Source organism: Eutrigla gurnardus (assembly GCF_963514095.1).
Source record: "Eutrigla gurnardus genome assembly, chromosome: 15".
Lineage (NCBI taxonomy): Eukaryota > Metazoa > Chordata > Actinopteri > Perciformes > Triglidae > Eutrigla > Eutrigla gurnardus.
The window spans coordinates 1,193,329-1,214,710 of NC_139938.1; the positions used below are offsets into that span (position 1 = coordinate 1,193,329).

At 44.7% G+C, this 21,382-nt stretch overlaps 2 protein-coding genes and 1 long non-coding RNA gene across 9 annotated transcripts in view; 2 read left to right on the forward strand and 1 right to left on the reverse strand.

The window, feature by feature from the left end:
- LOC311025380 (actin-binding LIM protein 3-like) overlaps positions 1-21,382 on the forward strand; it is a 60,517-nt gene that overhangs the window by 3,061 nt on the left and 36,074 nt on the right. For 5 of the 6 annotated variants that reach the window (XM_084028237.1, XM_084028235.1, XM_084028233.1 and 2 more), the window contains exons 2-4: positions 25-195; positions 9,359-9,542; positions 20,609-20,721. In XM_084028237.1, coding sequence (XP_083884363.1) covers positions 25-195; positions 9,359-9,542; positions 20,609-20,721 — 468 coding nt within the window. The remainder of the gene's footprint in view (positions 1-24; positions 196-9,358; positions 9,543-20,608; positions 20,722-21,382) is intronic. The other variant, XM_084028234.1, reaches the window with a different exon arrangement.
- LOC311025392 lies at positions 11,783-15,372 on the forward strand. Its single transcript, XR_014598370.1, has 3 exons — positions 11,783-12,170; positions 15,051-15,105; positions 15,187-15,372. It is a non-coding gene; the product is annotated as an uncharacterized lncRNA (long non-coding RNA).
- Positions 15,378-18,145, reverse strand: LOC311025390 (uncharacterized protein). 2 transcript variants are annotated; one of them, XR_014598369.1, is made up of 3 exons: positions 17,657-18,145; positions 17,102-17,197; positions 15,378-16,105 (listed from the first exon to the last, which is right to left on the reverse strand). XR_014598369.1 is itself a non-coding variant. In XM_084028251.1 (3 exons), the coding sequence occupies exons 1-3, from the start codon at positions 18,029-18,031 to the stop codon at positions 15,936-15,938; spliced, it is 636 nt and encodes a 211-aa protein (XP_083884377.1). In that variant the 5' UTR covers positions 18,032-18,145; the 3' UTR covers positions 15,378-15,935. The 2 variants fall into 2 exon arrangements, 1 of the variants encoding a protein (XP_083884377.1); XM_084028251.1 differs by having other exon boundaries at positions 17,102-17,192.

The window sequence follows — 21,382 nt, forward strand, 5'->3', positions numbered from 1 at the left end:
ACATGTTTTTGATCGTCTCCTCAGTTCAGTACCAGTCGGGTCTGTATGGAGGAAACAACAACAGCAGCAGCAGCTCTCCTCTCTCTAGCCGCGGGACTTCACCCATCGTGTGTGAGCGATGTGGGGAGGTGTGTCGTGGGGAGGTGGTGCGCGTCAAAAACACACACTTCCACATTCACTGCTTCACCTGCCAAGGTAAAACAAAACACACACCTACACACAAGCATGCATCCATATATTTAGTGCACATTGACACCTCACATGCACACATGTGGACGGACACACACACACACACACACACAAACGCACACACACACACACACACGTATATCTTGTTTTCATTTATTCTTCTTGGACTAATAATGCCTGTGTTTCCATGTGTGGATTCCACCCACATCAATTTGCATAATTAAATATTAAATCATTGCCAGCACTCAGACAAGAAGGAACCAGCACGACTCAATCAATGATGGCATCACTGAAATAAAAGCTGAGATATAACTTCGCCAGGATCAACATCCATCACAAACTGTTTTATATCCGAAAAAAAGAAGAGAAAAAAAGAAATCAGTGACACAGAAGCATCAGTAATTGGATGCCACTATCACCAGAAACAAAAGGTGACACGTGATGATATCTTCACAGGGAACAGAAGGGAGGGAGATTTTTTATCTTTGAAACATTAAGGCGTTATAGTTTTGTCTAAATATCCCAGCAGCCACTGCCACACACGCCTCTGGAAGTCCAGTGGGAACAATCAGTGCATGTCCAAAAACTAAAAACAGAATGAAAATGAAAAAACAAAAGCCATTTCCCCTTTCTCTGAGCCCTTAATTAAAGTGTGAATACAAATTTGCACACACACACACACACACACACACACACACACACACACACACACACACACACACGCATGCGTGAGTATTTGTGTGTCTTTGCATGTTCGAGCAGGTGGGACAGAACGCACAAATAGAGTCCTGGAGTCAGCTGCTAGCTTAGCAGCACAGTCAGCAGGTTTTCAGCCCGTAGACTCCAACCAGACAGCCTCCTTTCCCAGACCGGGACCCACACAGTCCCACAGCGAGCAAGACAACCCCATTTCTCTCTGTTTGATCTGACAGCAGCATCGCCAGAATGCACCAACGAGGAGGATTTTCTATTTGATGTGGTGCCTCGTGGTTGATCTTAAACACAACCTGAGCTGAAATAATGGCTTTGATTATTATTTTTTTGTTGAATAATTGATTGTCTAATTGACTGGTTGTTGAAGCACTCATTCCCTCCGATAGGACACAAGCTACACTTATTGACTGAAGTGATTTCCCTTTTGATATTCAAGTTTTTTATTATTATGGACAATTGATCCTGCAGAGTAAGCTTAATGACTTTTAGCTAATGGGCCGCGGGCAGAGCAGACATCAGCTGATGAGGTGGACAAGAATCAAATTGTCAGCTCCTAGTCCACAGGCGTCTCATTATTTTTCTGTTCGCTCTGTCGCTCCTCTGTCTCATATGCTTTGTTTGGAGTTGTGACCGTTAAAATGCTTCTTTGTTTGGTAAACAGGAGATTTGGGGTAGATGGAAGTGAGAGTGAGATAGATGAGAGGGCAACCCAGTGTGTTAGTGTGTGTGATATGGTGTACTGTACATGTAGCAAAATCAATTTGATCATCTCACCATCATTTGTCCAAACCACCATGACATCTGCAGCAGCTTTAAATTGTCAAATTGTTCATAAAGTAACTATAATACCAGCCCTGGTATTATGCTCCACGCATCACACTGGGGGCCCTAGTTTCGGGGCGCAGCGCAGGGTGGCGGAGCCGGCGTAATGCAAGTTTCGACCAGCCGCAGCCTTGCACACGGTCATTTTGGCAGTTTGGTGGATCGCCTGCGCCAAGATGGGTGTGGCGGCGCAGCAGGGGGAGGCGTCACAGATTCAGCTTGGCGCAGCGGAAGTTTCGTGGCAAAAAGCCTAGCCAAGACTGCGCCGTAAGCTCACCAGCTCCAACCTGGTCTACTCTTGGTGCAAGGCGAATTACAGCTGGCGGAGTGGCAGTTTGGCTGACCGGCGCGCAGTGCGCACACGTCACCAAGACCTCACAGACAGGTTTCCACAGTTCCAGGCACATTTAAATGCAATAAATAATCACAACAAACACTATTTAATGCAACTAATTGAATCAACACGTGAATTTATATCTATATAGATTGTCCCGTCACATCTGACGTCAGATCAAAGGCGGATGGCACGCGTAACGGAAACTCAGCCTGACTGAATTAACACAGCTGAAACCTGGACCTCTCAGACCAAAACATCTCCCTTTCTCTCTCCTGTTTTTCATATCCATCCACTGCTAATAAAATGCGTCTATGCCTGAAAAAATATTTAAAAAAAAATACAGCAGCTCGTGCTGGTCTCGCGCCTCGGCAGCCTGTTGTGTCCGTGGAAACGCGAAACTTTGCCACGAGCTGGAACCGGAGTTGGGGCTGCAGCTGGTCTAAGCGGCATGCGAGGTCCCGGTGTCCCGCCGTTCTGGTGTTGGACGGGGAATCCGGTGCAGCTGTGGAGCGCAGATGATGAAGATGGTGATGATGATGATGAATGGCCCGGCCGGCTCGTGCAGGCACCGGGTTCTCCACTATGTCTACTGCTGTGCGCCCTGACCCTGTTTTGTGATAGACATGCTTAAAATGTGCCTACAATTCCTATAGTGATATAATATCGGCATTATAATTATTATGACTATACGCACGCACAGCGCGTGGTGGGAGCGGCGGCGCTGCTTCTGTCATTGGGTTGTCAAGTGACGAAACTTGCACTGAACCTCCCCTAACGCATTAAAGGAGAGGAGAGGAGCTCATTTGATTGGTGAAGATCTGAATCGGCTGTATTAATCCCAGTCCACGCCTCGTCTCCTCCTCGTCTCCCACTCACGCCTTCCTCTCCTCCCTCTTTCCCACTTGCGCGGGTGGGAGTGACGGGAGCCTGCGCGGTGCACAAAACTTGCAAAGTCCAGGCGGACACACCCCGTCGGCGTGGCGCAGGTGCGCTATGCGCTGACTACTCCTGGTCTACGAAACTAGGGCCCTGGATGTTTAGAATTTACCCTTTTAATTGAACCCCTAAAATGTCTGTTAGATTGAAAAGAACAAAGCACAGAATGCATATCAATGTAGTTCTCAAGGCTGATCACTCTTGAGAAAATGAAACTTTGCAAATAATTTCTTTCTGTTCTCATAAAATCTTTTAGAATGTGCAACACATTCATAAATTTGCCCTTGTTGTCAAACCAATGATGCCAGTGTGGAATATTGTGTCTACGTCCTGCCGGGTGTGAAGATATTTCGTTGTGACTCCTGACTTTGACGGATTAATGTTTAACTGCTGAAATGCCCATTCTCTACCAGTGCAAACAATGTAGAAAAATCCACATTGGGGCATATTTGTACTGTTTAGACCACTCCATCAGTTAGACTGATGGCTGGTTATACTTTCCCTTCTCCCTCCCCTCTCATCCTCTTTGATCCATCCGTCCATACGCATCACACTCATGCAAATGCAGAGGGGCTGCAGCGAGGAAATCCATCCCGTGTTGATGATGCGTATAGATGAGGGAAGACGGTGACAGGAGGGCAGACGTGCGCTGGATGGACAGATCAATCGGCTCATTGATACCTCCCCTGGGTCCCCCCCTCTCTTCCACCACATCCTCATCCCCTCACTCTGCTGTCCGCTTGGCTTTCTCTTTTCTTCTACCTCTAATCTGTCCCTTGACTCCCATCTTGCCTTTCTTCTCTTTTCTTCACGTCTCGTCTTAGCCTCGGGTCTAAAATAATCCTCTCCGCTGCTTTTCTGCACCAGAAAATTGAGCCGTGTTCATAATGTGTGACCTTAGAGCATCTCTTGTCGTTACATAGGAAAAAAAACACTTTTGGTTTGAGACAAGTTTGTGTTTCCGTGTGAAGTGTGTTTTATCACTATTAGTGTACGCGCAGCCATACAGATGGTCACGGACAGCTCTTTCTTCAGGAGAGACTTCAAGGACAAACTCTGAAGCATTAAGCGGTGTATCAGCTCTGCTGCACGGCGCTCTTTTGTGTCCGTCCTTGTGTGAGCGCTTGCAGAGCGAGTCCGTGTGCTGCTGTGTTTCTGTCCTTCGTATCTCTGGTGAGAGATCAGGTAGCAAAAGACACATGTTGTTGTTCCCGTGTTGCATAAATGACCTGATAATGATATGATAATGCAGATCAGTGCATAGACTTGCGTAATCGCTGATACCCGATCCAGCATTTTAGACTGCATCGAACAACTATAGTTTGAAGCCTCCAGGAGTTTTTTGTGTCCCTGTTCATTTACATCCACTCTTTTTGAAATCAGTTCTTCTTTGCCTCTTGCCTTCATTCCTTAGACTGATTGGCGGCGCCGGCAGTAAACGAAGAAATCATTATCTGTTATCTCTCTGCCAATTGTGTATTGGTGTGCATGTGTGTCCAGACCCCAAGCACTTCAATCTAATAGGCTACAAATCACTGCTAACAGATGTAGAAGAAAAGTATTTAAATACTTGGGTGGCTCTGACGAACTGCAGCTGAACCTTCCCCCTGGTGAGCAGAAGGGACGGGAAGCTGGCGATGAATGGAACTGATGGAGAAAAGTGGAAAAGGGATATATACCTTGACGAAAGGGAGGATGCATCCAACATGATTTTATTTATTTATTCATATTTATAAAAAAAATTGTGACCAGTAATTTATTTCTCTGTTTGCACATACACCATCTTACTTCTCCCTTCTTCTGAGTGGGTAAAGCATGGCACCGTCACTGACAGGATGAGTGATTGAATTCATTTTAGGGACATGCCTGGAGGAAAAATCAGTTGTCGCCTCCAAATGGCTGTTGTAAAGTCTGTAAAACACATCTGACTGGAGGAAAGAGTGAGCTCCTCTCTGATAGCTGGAGCAAGTCAGCGTTCAGGTTCTTTTTTAAACAATCTAACCAACCAGCTCAGCAGAGGCCTCGTCATCCTCAGCACAGCTGCACCAGAAGCAATCATTTGGCTGAGGGCTTTGCATTTGCTAAATAAAAGCAATATATCATGCTGTCAGTTTATATAGTAAACACAGTGGGAATGCTCACGTGCCTCTTTTCCTGGACAATCATCAATTACAAAACACTCTATAAATGCATGCAACACCGTACACATGCAGATGCATATTTACAGAATCAGGTTTACAGACAACACCTAGTTTAATGCATATTCTCAAATGCACAAACATCTAAAAAGTACTGTAAAACAAACAAACTGATAAAGTGGTTGGTGGTCTAATGCTTATAACCAGATTAGAGTATTAACCCTTCAGAGGTCAGAAAGAACAATAGATTGCACTCTCAACGACCCCGCCCCCTTGACCACCACATTATCATGCAAAGTACTGTCGATGTCTACAGCTAACCACCCTCAAATCCGGCTGCCAGTTCCCTCAAATTATCTTAAATATAACTAAAAGTCAGGCTTGCTGTAAACAGTTAGTTAGTTGGTTGACTTCACCTGTTTCATAAATAAGATTAATGTAATCTGATTAAGATGTGCAGTGCATAATGGGTGAAACTAAACAATTCACAGAAGCTGTATCCAAAAATAACATGGCAGAAAATAACAAAATCCAACAGTTGTTAGACCCATTAAAGATGTTAAAAAACAATTCAAAAATACTGTACAAAAATCATAAGGCCACCAGGTGCAGGTCTCTGCCCACGGCACCCGGCCGGGTACAGCCCGAAGGAGCGACGTGGGCCCGCCCTCCAGTAGGCTCACCACCCGCAGGAGGGTTCAGAAGGGGCGGGTGCAGTGTATTTTGGGTGGCTGTCCTGGGCGGGTGCCCCGGGGACCCAATCCCCGGATGGTGACTCTAGCCATGGGGACATGGAATGTCACCTCACTGGGGGGAAAAGAGCCTGAGCTAGTGCGGGAGGTAGAGCGCTACTGGCTAGAGATACCTCCACGCACAGTCTGGGCTCTGGAACCCAACTCCTGGAGTTGCCCGTGGTGAGAGGCGCCGAGCTGGTGTGGGCTTGCTCATAGCTTCCCAGCTCGGCCGCCATGTGTTGGAGTTTTCCCCAGTGAACGAGAGGGGTCATTTCCCTGCGCCTTCGGGTCGGGGATAGGTCTCTCACTGTTGTTTCGGCCTACGGGCCAAACGGCAGTGCAGAGTACCCGGCCTTCTTGGAGTCCTTGGGAGGGGTACTGGAGAGTGCTCCAACTGGGGACTCCATTGTTCTACTGGGGGACTTCAACGCTCACGTGGGTAACAACAGTGTTACCTGGAGGGGCGTGATTGGGAGGAACGGCCCCCCCGATCTGAACCCGAGTGGTGTTCTGTTATTGGACTTCTGTGCTAGTCACAGTTTGTCCATAACGAACACCATGTTCAAGCATAAGGGTGTCCATCAGTGCACATGGCACCAGGACATCCTAGGCCGGAGGTCAATGATCGACTTTGTGGTTGTGTCATCTGACCTCCGGCCGTATGTCTTGGACAGTCGGGTGAAGAGAGGGGCTGAGCTGTCAACTGATCACCACCTGGTGGTGAGTTGGATCCGCTGGTGGGGGAGGAAGCTGGACAGACTTGGCAGACCCAAACGTGTTGTGAGGGTCTGCTGGGAACGTCTGGTGGAACCCTCCGTCGGGGAGGTCTTCAACTCCCACCTCCGGGAGAGATTTGACCAGATCCCGAGGGAGGCTGGGGACATTGAGTCCAAATGGACCTTGTTCTCCGCTTCCATTGTGGATGCGGCTGTTCGCTTTAGCTGTAAGGTCTCCGGTGCCTGTCGTGGCGGCAATCCCCGGAAGTAAGGGATGCTGTCAAGCTGAAGAAGGACTCCTACCGAACCTGGTTGGCCTGGGGGACTCCTGAGGCAGCTGACAGGTACCGGCAGGCCAAGCGTGCTGCAGCGCGGGCGGTCACTGAAGCAAAGGTTGGGGTCTGGGAAGAGTTCGGGGAGGCCATGTAGGAGGACTACCGGTCGGCCTCGAGGAAATTCTGGCAAACCATCCGGCGCCTCAGGAAGGGGAAGCAGCCCTCCACCAACACTGTTTATGGTGGAGGTGGGGAGCTGTTGACTTCGACTGGGGATATCGTCGGGCGGTGGAAGGAATACTTCGAGGATCTCCTCAATCCCACTGACACGTCTTCCATAGAGGAAGCAGAGGCTGAGGACTCGGAGGTTCATCCACCCATGACCCGGGCCGAAGTCACCGAGGTAGTTAAGAAGCTCCCCGGTGGCAAGGCACTGGTGGTGGATGAGATCCATCCTGAGTACCTCAAGTCACTGGATGTTGTATGGCTGTCTTGGTTGACACGTCTCTGCAACATCGCGTGGCATTCGGGGACAGTGCCTCTGGACTGGCAGACCAGGGTGGTGGTCCCTCTATTCAAAAAGGGGGACCGGAGGGTGTGTTCCAACTATCGGGGGATCACACTCCTCAGCCTCCCTGGGAAAGTCTATTCCAGGGTACTGGAGAGGAGAATTCGGCCGACACTGGACCAGCTCTATACCCAACGCAGGGTGCTCGAGGGTTCATGGGAGTTTTCCCAACCAGTCCACATGTGTTTTGTGGACCTGGAGAAGGCATTCGACTGTGTCCCTCGTGGCATTCTGTGGGAGGTACTTCGGGAGTACGGGGTCAGGGGCCCTCTGCTAAGGGCTGTACGGTCCCTGTACGACTGGAGCAGGAGCTTAGTTTGCATTGCCAGCAGTAAGTCAGACCTGTTCCAGGTGCATGTTGGACTCCGGCAGGGCTGCCCTTTGTCACTGGTTCAGTTCATTATTTTCATGGACAGGATTTCTAGGCGCAGCCATGGGCTGGAGGGGATCTGGATCGGGAGCCACTGGATTTCATCCCTGCTCTTTGCGGACGATGTGGTCTTGTCGGCTCCTTCGAGCCAGGACCTCCAGCATGTCCTGGGGCGGTTTGCAGCCGAGTGTGAAGCAGCTGGGATGAGGATCAGCACCTCCAAATCTGAGGCCATGGTTCTCGACCGGAAAAAGGTGGCTTGCTCCCTCTGGGTCGGGGAGAGTTCCTGCCTCAAGTGGAGGAGTTTAAGTATCTTGGGGTCTTGTTCACGATTAGGGAAGGATGGAACGGGAGATTGACAGGCGGATCAGTGCAGCGGCCCCAGTAATGCGGTCGTTGTATCGGTCCGTCGTGGTGAAGAGAGAGCTGAGCCAAAAGGGGAAGCTCTCGATTTACCGGTCAATCTACGTTCCTACCCTCACCTATGGTCATGAACTCTGGGTCGTGACCGAAAGAATAAGATCCCGGATACAAGCGGCCGAGATGAGCTTCCTCCGCAGGGTGGCCAGCAATCGCTTAGAGACAGGGTGAGGAGCTCCGTCACGCGGGAGGAGCTTGGAGTAGAGCCGCTGCTCCTCCACATCGAGAGGAGCCAGTTGAGGTGGCTCGGGCATCTGTACCCTGAATTTTCAGGCATGCCCCACCGGGAGGAGACCCAGAGGAAGACCCAGGACACGCTGGAGGGACTATGTCGCCTGGCTGGCCTGGGAACGCCTTGGGGTCCTCCCGGAGGAGCTAGAGGAAGTGTCCGGGGAGAGGGAAGTCTAGGCGTCCCTGCTCAGACAGCTGCCCCCGCGACCCGGCCCTGGATAAGCGGAAGACAATGGATGGATGGATGGATGGATATTAAGCTAAAAGTAATGGATAAACAGTTGAAGGAGTTAGCTAATAGTTATCTTAAAGTAATGGAACAGTTGAAGTAGTTAGCTAAAAGTAATGGATAAACCGTTGAAGTAGTTAGCTAATAGTTAGCTAATAAAGTAATGGATAAACCGTGGAAGTAGTTAGGTAATAGTTAGCTAATAAAGTAATGGATAATTAAAAGTGATTAAAAAGTTGGAATGGTTAATGTGAGCTTACTGACCTAAAAGATTATTGCCATGGCAACAAAACTCTCACCTCAGGCATAGCCAGGGGGACAGGTGGCTAACCTGGCAAAGCAAAGACTAGTCTTAAACTAAGTTAATGCAACTGGAGAAGGTGAAGATTAGTGGATGAACACTGGCTTGTGTCCTGAGAGCTAAAGCATCGTAATTATAGTGTCATACATACTGATCATATGTATTGAATTAATTGTAGACATGAAATATGTTATAAGGTAATACAAAATACATGATGCATGTAATATTTCACCTTGTTTTGGTTTTGCCCTGAACAACTTTGTTTAGTGAGGAAAGACTTTCAATCACTGCTGACACAGTATCTAGATACAGTTCAGTTTCTTGTCTGTATTTCTAAGGAATAATGTTTCTGATTAATTTTTCCCTCTGTGTGTCCAGTGTGTGGCTGCGATCTGGTGCACTCAGGTTTCTTCCACCACTCAGGTGAGTACATCTGTACGGAGGACTACCAGCGACTCTACGGGACCCAGTGTGATAGCTGTGACCAGTACATCTCTGGGGAGGTCGTATCCGCCCTGGGGAGGACATATCACCCACACTGCTTCGTCTGCAGCATCTGCAGGTAAGGACATACTTCTGCAATTTCTCTGCTCATATTCAGAATTTTACTGTTCTGTGAACTAAAAACAGTGTAGTTGTAAAACTAGAGGATGGAATCAAAATATTTCTAGTTCTAACACCATGGTTAAGAGCTATATGCGTTGTCTTCAGGGGCTGGTTGGCACCTCTTCATACTGTATAACTATGAGATTCTCACAGAGGACCACATACTGTGCTTTAATGACTTTGCAAGTCTGCGCACAATTTTTTTGCATACAGGTGGCCCTTTGAAAGAAAAATCTGTGTTTGGTATCACTGACCAGTGTACACTACCAATGCTACTGCAACATCTCTACAGTGCTGCAGAACACTATGAGCTATGTTTTAATTGAATCGTTCAAATTCAATGAATGTTGTAATTGCTGATTAAAAGTAGCAAATTCATTTCCAAATTCATTGCTTTTCCATGTTTGTCACAAAGTGCTTTACTGACAATAAATGCTGATTGCAACACTTATTATTTTTGTTAGGAGCACTCCAGTGATTTAGTATCACACCTCTGTAACGTTTAGGGAGTTTATACAATTCAAATATACAAAATGAATATTATATTAAAATGAATTTAAAATCAGTGGAGTGCCTCTTTTAAGTGAGATTAGTATAATTTACTAATAGTATAAATTACCCGACCAATGTCAGGACAGCAGAGTCATTTGCCATCTTCTGAAAAAGGTTCAAGACTCACCTGTTCAGACTTCACCTGTTCAGACTTCACCTCGACTCTACATAGTGACCCACCATCACCCCCCCCCCCCCCCCAAAAAAAAACGTTACCTATAGCACTTTGATCATAGCACTGTTGTTCTTAAGGTATGTTTGCTGAACAGCTACTACTTTACTCAGACGAGGACCTGACACTTGTTCTATTTTTAGCTCTTATTTAACTGCAATGATATGTTGTGGTTTCTTTGTTTCCTTCTTTTGACAAATGTACTTATTGTAAGTCGCTTTGGACAAAAGCGTCTGCTAAATGACCTAAATGTAAATGTTAATTACCCACACTGGGAAGTGCATCAGTGAAGGAAGAATTGATGAGAAATCACACCCAAGAGCAAACAAGTTTATATAATATTTCATTTAAGAACCCCTTCATATGGAAGATGTGCCTAGTGTCGGTTTTAGTTGACTGGGCTCACTTTATTTGTTATATATCATGTAAATCTAGTCGGCTTCAGTGCAGTTCATTCAATGCTGGAGTGAATGTGATAAGTTAAATGTAGTGTGACTGGTGAGCACTACAGTAAATATAATATAAAAGGCTAACTGTCAGAGAGTGTGTTAGGGATGTAGAGATGGATCATTAGGTTCTGGTTTGCTTATAGTGACAGTTTTTGAGTTTTCGGCCCACGTGAGTGTGTGTGTGTGTGTGTGTGTGCGTGTGTGTGTGTTTGTGTGTGTGTGTGTGTGTGTAGCCTTTCTACTGTACATAACACACTGTACGGAAATTGCGAATGAAGCTTATTCATTTTGCAAGTGGCTGTGTCAGCATATTGCAATATAATTGTGTCTCTCAAATGAGTTTTTGTCCAAGCATCGACCGAACTCCCACAACAACCTCTCTGATGTGTGCAGAGTGTACAACTTCAACCAGAGGAGCAGACATGCAGCATATTATAGAGCTCGGCAGTATATCGATTCTGACTACCAATGCGTGGAACATCAACCAGACATTTTGACAATGAACTTGATTTTCCTGCAACTAAAAAAAAAGGTCTTGGCGAGGTTCTGAGGCGACTGTAGAAGAGCGGCAACCATTTTATCATTTATCAGCCTGTGTGTTGCAGTTTTCTTATTTTCTACCAGAGGAGTTTTGGACATCTCTGCTGTGATCTGGATACAGATCTGTGTCCAACAATAAAAATGTAATTTTAGCTGTGGCTGCACTGTGCTCACCTCTGCCCTCACACTATGTGGCTACAGCTGAGCCCTCAGGCTAAAAGGCATTTACAGTATGTCTTGATTTATACTTCATTGCCTTTTTGTATGAATTTTTTAGTCCGGTAATAATTGTCCCGATAATGGAAATTCACTACAATCAACTTGTGAGTGTTTTTTTATTGCGATCCATGATAAAATCCTATATGGTCCAATCTCTAGTGTTGAACTGAGGTCGACACTCTACTGCTGTATAAATGTTTGGAAAGACCCCTAAAATATGCCCATATGTTATTGGATACTGAAGGTCCATTGATTTACTTAAAGGGGCCCTATTATGCTATTTTTCAACTAGTTAATATAAGTTATTGGTGTCTCCAAACCTGGTCTTTGGATTACTCAACTGGAAAAACAATCGGAACATGTACTTTGGAGTGGATCATACTCTTATTTTTACCCACTTTTTCAAACGGGTGATTCTGTCGGGGTGTAGCCGTATGCTAACGAGATGACCCCTGACCCCGCTCCTACTGAGGAAGTGGTTGTGTTTCTCCGCCCCATGCTGTCCGCGTCCACCTTGTTGCCATGGTTATGGTTCTACGCTACAAGCAAACAGCGGTCCAGCCTTACCGCTTCGAACCGGACTCCGACCCAGAACCAGGACCAGCTCCAGTAGAAGTTCTACGCCGCGGATGCAGCAGGACGTTTCTGAATGGTTAGTTAACATGTCTGTGTAACGTTTTGGACGGTAACCCGATGTGTGTTAGCGTAGCTAGCGCTAGCCACAATGACGCTAATGCTGCGTTCTTCGCTCTATAAGTAACGTATCTGTGAGCTATTTTGGCAACAATTAATATCGTTAGTAGTGCCGTGTTGTTGACAGTTCACAGTTGTATGTTTTCTACGGAAGCGCATTGCATTCACTGGATAAAAAAAAAATTAGACGCCTTATCTCGTAATTACGAGAAAAGATCTCGTAATTATGAGATCAGGATCTCGTAATTATGAGAAGAGATAAGGAAAAAGAAACGTCTGTCAGAGAAGTCCTCTCTCAGTGGCAATGATGGCGCTATCGCAGTTAATCTGCTATTACCACCTTCTCGGCTTGAGACACTGGGAAATTTTGAGGTTTCTGGAAATGAGGATGGTATCAATATCAGTATGTCAACACTGCGCAGGCATCTCAAGACGTTGAGATTCCTGATCTCATAATTACGAGATGTTTTCTCATAATTACGAGATCCTGATCTCATAATTACGAGATCTTTTCTCATAATTACGAGATGTTTTCTCATAATTACGAGATCATGATCTCATAATTACGAGATCTTTTCTCGTAATTACGAGATAAGGCGTCTAATTTTTTTTTTATCCAGTGAATGCAATGCGCTTCCGTAGTTTTCCAAATGGGGAACATTATATTTAAACGGATGAAAACCCGATGAAAACAGCGTCCTGTATGCGGGCAGTTTGTTTACATCACATTACCGGGATTAATAACTTGATCCTCTACACATATAAAGATATACAAGCAACAGGATTTGGTCAGTATCATGTCGTCCTCCAGAATTATGTGCTGAATTTTGAATTATAGGCTGTGTGCTGTGTTTTATAAACGTGATTGTGCTCCATCTCAACATTACGTGCTAAACTCACTGTTACAAAATTCAAACATGAGGTTTACACCTCAGCTTGTCGGCAAAGTCCGTCAGGTTACCATATTCATGCCGCCCATTGATTGGAGACGGGACTCCGGTTCCTTTTACAGATGTTTATTAACACCGTAGAACTAAAGTTCAGAGGGGTATTCCACCAAACTCGCTAATTAAAGCGGCGCTTACCTGGTTAAGCCTGGTTAGAACTAACGCCAACTTCCACTTGCGGCTAAACCCCTTCCATTAACGCATTTCAGCCGCGCCTTGTTGAGGCTAATTCAAGCCAGGTTAACGTTGTCGTGTGTTACGCCGTTCACGGGATATGAAGCCAGACCAGAATCGTGAATGTCGAATCATAGAGAAAATGGCAGAAAAGACCAGAGAAAAAATTATTGATGGAACTGTTTGAGGAGTACAAACCCATCATAACCAATAAAGGGAATACTGTAGTGATAAATAAAAATCGCGAGGCTGCTTGGGCAAGAATTGCCGAGCGATTAAATACGGAAGTACCGTTAAGAGTAACATGTTCTAATATAATACTGACAACGATTTCTCGAACGTGAGGATAGTGTAGTGGTAACGCGTCGGCTTTGCACGCGGCCGGCCACGGTTCAATTCCCGACTATGGAACTTTGTGAAACTTCTTTCTTTGGCCTGAACACTCTCTCTCTCTCTCTCTCTCTCTCTCTCCCTCCCTCTCTCTTTTTTTTAGATAGGCCTAGTAAATGCATCTACATTGACCAACTCATTTATCTCAACAATTCAATGAACACATTCAATGAACTTATTAATGAACTCACCTGAAAGGAATTTATGTGGCTGACAATTGCAAGCAGCAATGCCTTTGTCATTGGGATCTATAACATGCTATTAATAATAACATCTTTATGCCTATCATGTTTTTGCAACTTATATTTGGGTTCTGGGGAAATTGTATGACATATTTATCATAGTTAAGGTAAAATGTTGGTCTAATTCTCTGATCTAAAGACAATTATACAGGCAAAAAAAAAAATAACACACATGAGATGTCTCCGCCGGGATGTGAACCTGCAATGCCCACATTCGAGGGCAGGTGCATCACCACTCACCCAACTGGGAGCTTTAGACAATGATATGGCCAGTCGTTCTTAAACAAAATAAAAACATTTTAATTGCAAGCATGTATTCTTAGACGCTTGATGAAAATATAGTCTGTTTGTACTTGATATATGTAATTTTGGTCATTTTTGGTCTTTCACGTGACGAAATCACGAGGACTAGGCTTGGCGGAACCTTCTGCTGGTACAGTTGTTTCCGACAGACGGACTTCTCTGATACCCCCGCTAAAGTAAGCCTGATGGTTAGCCTGCCCCGGGGCAGGCTAGTTTGGTCGGATAAATTCCCATGGTTACTTAGCGAAGAGTGCCTCAAGTCACGTTGATGGAACGCAACTCTCGCTAAAGGTAGCGAGGCTTATCGAAATTAGCCCGGCTTTGCGCTTAGCGAGTTTGATGGAATACCCCTCAGGTAGACAAATAAAAACAACATGAATAATGACAATTGTTACAGAAATAGCATAGTTTAGCACCGTAGCTAAAACAGAATAGATAGATTAATACTTACCACTTTAGCCTGCTTCTCAACCAACGGCAGAGTCATTCCCCAGAGGCAATCTTCATAGTCAAAAATATTATTCTTCATTTTAAACCACAAAGTTGTAGTGCTCACACGAAGCGTGGAGTAATAAAAAAAGAAAAACTAGCTGGTTAACATCACCGCTAGAGGCCGGGTCTCTGTGAATCTTACGGAGCTAACAGGCGCTACTTCCGTTTTTTCCACGTTTCAAAATAAAAGCACGTATTTCAAAATAAAATTAAAAAACAGCTGCATTTACAATATTAACAAGATTTGTTGTTGAAATGCTCAAATTCTGTACTACCGGTATATTCATCTAGGTGACTAAGTGGGCCTTCAGACACCGAACATGTCTGCTGCATGGAGACACCACAGGTAATGTTACTGTCTGTTACACCAAGTTGTCTGTTGAGATTATTATTCACATAACATGACGATTATCATGATTGACACTAGGTAAGAAGACGGATGCAGCAGCTGGAGGAGGAAGAGGCTTGCATGGTGGGACATCCTGGTTGGAACTGTCCGTCTGAATGTTCTCTCTCCAAAACGCATGAAATATACGGTTATGGTGCTTTACACGTAAGAGGAATACAGCAGGCTGTTGTTTGTTTATCAATTGTGTTTTATAAAAATAAATCCCTCTATGCAACATATTATGCAGTCTTCCTGACCGTTACTTCAGTAATATTAACCATGACACATTTTACAATAACTGTAAAGACTTAATTAAAACTCAAATTAATCAGCAGTTGAAGTTCCCAGTTATCTCAGGACACTTCACACATTGCGCAGGACAAGAACATGCTCATGATTTTCAGAGGCAATACATTTTCAAAATCCCAACATCACCCAGGAGGTAGCATTGCAGTGTGACAGTGGGGAGAAAAAACGGACTGTTAGGCAGAAATCTTAGTTAGTTCCGTCTTTGTTTGTAGTGTTTCTGAACTGTATTACAGAGATAGGCCTTTATTTTTGCATCCCCTCAGTGGATTGGACTAAACAACAGAAACATCTGTCATAGTAACATCATAAATCTGCAGCAGTTTATTGAAGCATTCCTAAAATGTTTTTCCTCCAGGTTGATCATACAATACAAAACAGAAAAAAATTAACAACAGGTAGTATGGCAATAAAATATATTTTCGTAACTCGCAAACTGTCTGTTGAGGCTGCACATTTGTGGCCGACTCTGCAGGGTCATATCAAGCTCTTCTGAAGTCAAGGAAGAGCTGCCCTCCAAAGTATCCGCCTCCTCTACCGGGTCCAGGCGAGCTCTCTTTGATGGTCTCCTTATTGGAGTGGATGTCAAACAGGTCTGGAACCATGGCTGTGCCAACACCAAAGCCCATGCAGGACACAGTAGCCTGGGTAGCTGTAACAGAGTTATATGGAGGAATGATCATATCATATAACATAGTAGAAATACACATCTGCACGACTACTAGTAGTTGCTGTTAAACCTGACCAGTAGGCTACATGTCAAGCTACTAGGGGTGTGACGATACACTCCGCTCACGAGACGAGACGAGACACGATATTGGGTTCACGAGAACGAGACGAGACGAGATTTTAAGAAAACTACAATGACAAAATATATGACTGGACTAACAGACTTTAATTTAACAGAGTTGCACATGCATTTTGAAATATTTTATTATAACTCTTTACATGCATGATGTAAGCATGATCTTTTAATAAACTTCTTCTTTCACAAATTTAAACTGAAACTAAAATTTATAAAAGTTAAAATAAAATAAAATATTTATTTTTCCCAAGTGTAAATATGTGCAAAACCAAATCAAAGTTCTACTTTGTCAATACAGAGTGCAAATAGTGCAAACGGAGCCTGACCAAGTATGTCATGAACAACATGCTGCAACTACAGCATCTTCAGCATCTCTGACATCGCAGCTGTCAAGTGTATCAATGCTTCGGGAGTTTTGTCTTAACTCTGGGCTGGTGAGAGCTGCTGCTATGGCAGCTTGCTACTCAAGGTAACGAGCCAGCATATCCAACGTGCCCGTGATTAACTTGTGTGATGGTAATTGTAGCCGTTTCTGCTTGGACATTTTCACCGCGGTAGCCGCTGAACTACGATGAAAAAAAGCAGTCACACGTCTCACCCGCCCGAGTAAACGAGCGACACGCACGGCCACGTCCATATTACGTGCATTGTCGGTAACAATAAGCGATGCCGTGGTTGGGTTTTTTAAGCTCCCAGTCAGTAACAGCTGTCTGTAAAACCTCAGCTATGTATAGCTCACAAATCTCACGAGACGGATTTTTAACGCGACGAGAAATATCGTCGACATTAATCTTGCGAGATCTCGTGGTACGAGATCTCGTCACACCCCTACAAGCTACACACCTTTACTTGGGTAAGGAGCCTGTAGTCCTCCTAGACAGGTGACTGCCAACAGTAGCTGTGGTGGGTCGCTGTGGGACGCTGATGTGAGCTGCTGCTCTGTAAGCAGACAGTCAGCCAGACAGACAGTCAGAGTTTACAACTACATCTGAAATGTGGAACACTAACTATTTCACTATAACTGATGTCGTGACGCTCCAATAGTTCGTAAAATACCTTCGTTATCGGTGCAAAAAGAAACGTTTGTTGATGTCGTCTACGCATCGCTGTGTAAACAAACAGATCAGCTGCTCTTGATGCCGCATTCAAGCTACAAAACGTTCCCAAGCAAACTGATCTCTAGGCGTTATTTAACAGGTTTGAGGTGTTTCACTTTGGAAAAGCCCCCGCAGTACTACGTATTGTTAAAGGTCCTCAATATCAATACAATGGAAGCTTTTAACGCAACACGCCAATGCTAACTTTAGCGCAACACGCCAATGCTAACACACCAATGTTATGGTAAGAAAGCAACGGTAAACTGTAACACGGCATATTACACAATATTTTGAAACTTACCGCTTCTGTGCCTGTGGTTGGCTCTCGGACTGTCGGTATGGATCCAAACTTTAGCCTCAGGTTAGAGGTATATCCTGAGCTGTAGCGACCCATGTTGTCAAAGCTCCTGTCGGTGAAGTGCGTCGCACACACAAACACACATTTACGGACGCATGTGCGCACATTTCCATCGTAGATGCTCCGACGATGCCAGTAAATATCAGCAATTGGACTGCCAACTCGCTTTCCGTTGATTTTGGCATTTTGGTTTGTATGTACATCACACTGACGGCCAACAGGTATGGGGATTATGTGGGCGGGACCACACAGGTGGAGTGATTCTAATGAGCCGAGATGACCCATATAAGGCACAGCAAAATTCGCTGCTGACTTCATTTAGTGGACATTCTGCAAACCGTTCTTTTATCGGGAGAATTTCTTTCAAACTGAGAAAGTGAAACAGGGAGATGGTGGTCTTTTCTGATACTGTGGGGACTTATTGACACCCCAGGGACCCATTTTTAGGTTTGAAAAACATGGAAAAGTCGATTTTTCATAATAGGGCCCCTTTAAAGGCGCCATATGTAAGAATGTGGCCAAAAACGGTATGACACTCAACACTGCAGCGAGTCGTATCCGCCTCCCCCTCCACCCCCCTCCCCTCCAGACTCGAGGTTGCCAGAGCTGTTGGCGTATCCTCCGTTAGCAAGCTGGACGGCGGCCGGATAACGAGTCGTTTCCCGTTTTTCGCTTCAAAATAAAGGAACGAAAAACGGAAAAATGACTCGTATCCCGTTATTCGTTTTAAAAACGGAAAACGACTCGTTAACTGATATTAGATATTGTGTTTATGAATGGGATTCGGGGACGAAATAACAGTGCCATTTTTCATTCCAGATTATGCCGTACGTCTTTTTTACCCGGAAGGCACCGCGGTCAAGCCAGCCGCAACTCCGATCTCCGCACTTAAATTTCGAGTGTACGAGTATTCTCAGCATTGCGGTAAATGCGGAGAAACATCGTATTACTTCCGGTTTTCAAAATAAAGGTATTAAGAACAGTAAGCTATATATCGAGCCTACCAACCATTGAAAATAAAATGTTACATTAAAGTGTTTCATGCGCCTATGATGAATAAAAAACACTTGTTATCATTTGTTTTACTGCACCAATGTGGAGAAATGCCAAAATAAAATGTATACCTGCAGATTGTATGTTTTCTTATATTTGATGTACTGTAAAAAGACATTACTCCATTATTCCTGGCCATGGGTGGTATATTTGATTTCTACACATAGAAGACTACAACTATACTTTCAAATATACCACCCGTAGCCAAGAATTATTGAGCAAAGTGTTTTTACAGTAGCTCAAATGTGGTCAAATATGCAATCTCCAGGTATCAATATTGGACTTTTATACTTGAATTTCTCCACATTGGTACAGTAAAAATGCTTGATATTAAGCAAGCTCGTAGTCAATTATGTGTAGATGTCAGATATTCCACCTATAGCCAGGAATTATTGAGCAAAGTGTTTTTACAGTAAGTCAAATATGGTCAAAGATGCAATCTCAGGTATAAATATGGGACATTTATACTTGCATTTCTCCACATTGGTACAGTAAAACAAATGATAAGTGTTTTTTATTCATCATAGGCGCATGAAACACTTTAATGTAACATTTTATTTTCAATGGTTGGTAGGTTCGATATATAGCTTACTGTTCTTAATACCTTTATTTTGAAAAACGGAAGTAATACGATGTTTCTCCGCATTTACCGCAATGCTGAGAATACTTGTACACTCGAAATTTAAGTGCGGCTGACTTTTAACACGGAGATCGGAGTTGCGGCTGACTTGACCGCGGTCGGAAGGCGCTGTGTTATGCTGCGAAATTACCTGAAAGCCTACCTGAGACATTTAGGGGGAGCTCTGAAACACTGTTCATAAACGCTCTGACAGCGTCTGAAGTTTTGAAGTAAACCTACTAAACACGCACCAAAAGCGTTATGACGCGGACATAAAAGCGGAGCCTCCGCCTCTTCGCCGCCGCCACTCAGCTGTTGATCCTCGGTGACTGCCGGGGTCGGCTGCGCTCTGACCGACCGGGAGCCGCTCCGTGAGTCGGTGTCCAGCTCATGGAGCCTGCTAACAACAGCGATTAATTAACAAAGTGTAGAGTTATGATTAGCGTAATGCGTAAGTCTTTCCTGCTGCTGCGCAGCCAGGTTTTCAACCTGCGCAAGGCTGGGAAAGAGCGCTCGTATGCCGCGGGGAGGCTGATGGGGGGCGGGGGACTTACCTGTCTAGGAGAAGAGTAGCCAATTCTGTATCCGATTTCAAATTCCTCTCAGCTTTCTACTGTCTCCACCGTTCAAATGCATCATATAGACCCTCGCTTTGCCTCGGTTTTCATCTTGGCGTTTTTGTGAATCATAACGAGCTCTTTTGGGTTTCGTTGCCTCCGCCATTGTAGCTCAGTCGAAACTGGCAACCCGTGGTTGCTCGGCATCTGAGACTCTACTGACTGCAATGATTTGTAGACGCCAGTGGGTGGCGCCACGTGCCAAAACATGTTTTCAAAACAAACATGATTTGCAGTCCGCCAAAAAATTTTTTAAATGCGAATATTTTGGCTGTACTGTTGTTGTTGGTGAGTTCAGTATGTTATATGATCATTATTCCTGAGTCTCTATGACATATTAGGATGATTTTACGGCCAGTTGCTTTAGATTTCTTACATATTGTACCTTTAACATTTGGAATTTGAGAAACAATCTTAGTTCTGTGGAAGTAACACTGCCTTGTTACAAAGGATAACAAAAAAATCTCCAACAAGTGCTCCTGATTCTCATTTTTCACTGCAGCAGAACCACAGCTATTCCACTGAGCCTTGTAGCATTTCTGCAAAACCAGATCTGCATAGCTTTACTGACATTTTCTTTCTGTCTGTGTGTGTGTGTGTTTTCAGGAGTCCTTTCCCAATTGGAGACAGGGTGACCTTCTGTGGGAAGAAGTGTGTGTGTCAGCAGTGCTCACACACTCTGAAAAGCGACAAGCCCGTCAAGGTCCATGGACCAAGCTGTAAGAGACACACACAATATACACATATTGTTAATGTGTAATGTTGCACACATTATATTAGGGATAATCAGTTGTGCATTTATATATAAAAAAATAATGCATAGATTGAAGTTGATATTTTTAAAAGCGTCTGTGGTACAATAGCTACTTGCCAGTCAATCTTTTTCATGACCAAGATCAGAGTGTATCAAGAGGCTCTGAAATGGATCTGAAAAATCCACATTCCCATAAAAACACCCACAGAAAAAAGATTCCTCTTCGTAGGTATTGCAAAGATGGATTTTATTTGTTTGATTTCTCTGAGCAATCGTGGGAATGATGTGAACAAATTAATCAAACGATGGGGAAGTCTTCCTGCAATGACCTAAAAGAATGCATATCTTCTCACCCTTTAGTAGCAAGGATCATCTCTGGACATCTTTGTGATCCATACAGCATGTAAGACTGTTTGCTCCCCTACAGGTGAAAAAAACAATGAAGAGCTCTACTGTCCACCTGCTGAACAGTGCAAAACATAGCCACATCCCCTGCAGCTACACACCCACACACATACACACAGAAGGTGGCCTGCTGCTCTTGGTATCCTCGAAGCATGATTCTGGTAGCTCCATCTGGCAAAGACGGTGTGGCTATGACGGAAAAGAGAGATGAGGAGGAGAGA

What these genes read in the sequence shown, in the direction of transcription:
- LOC311025390 (XM_084028251.1), bottom strand. Translation starts at nt 18,031, where the DNA reads ATGAAGTCAGCAGCGAATTTTGCTGTGCCTTATATGGGTCATCTCGGC. An exon ending in CAACCACAGGCACAGAAGCG is followed by an intron (nt 17,193 to 17,656) that starts GTAAGTTTCAAA and finishes CTTACAGAGCAG; the next exon opens with CAGCTCACATCAGCGTCCCA. An exon ending in GGCTCCTTACCCAAGTAAAG is followed by an intron (nt 16,106 to 17,101) that starts GTGTGTAGCTTG and finishes ACTCTGTTACAG; the next exon opens with CTACCCAGGCTACTGTGTCC.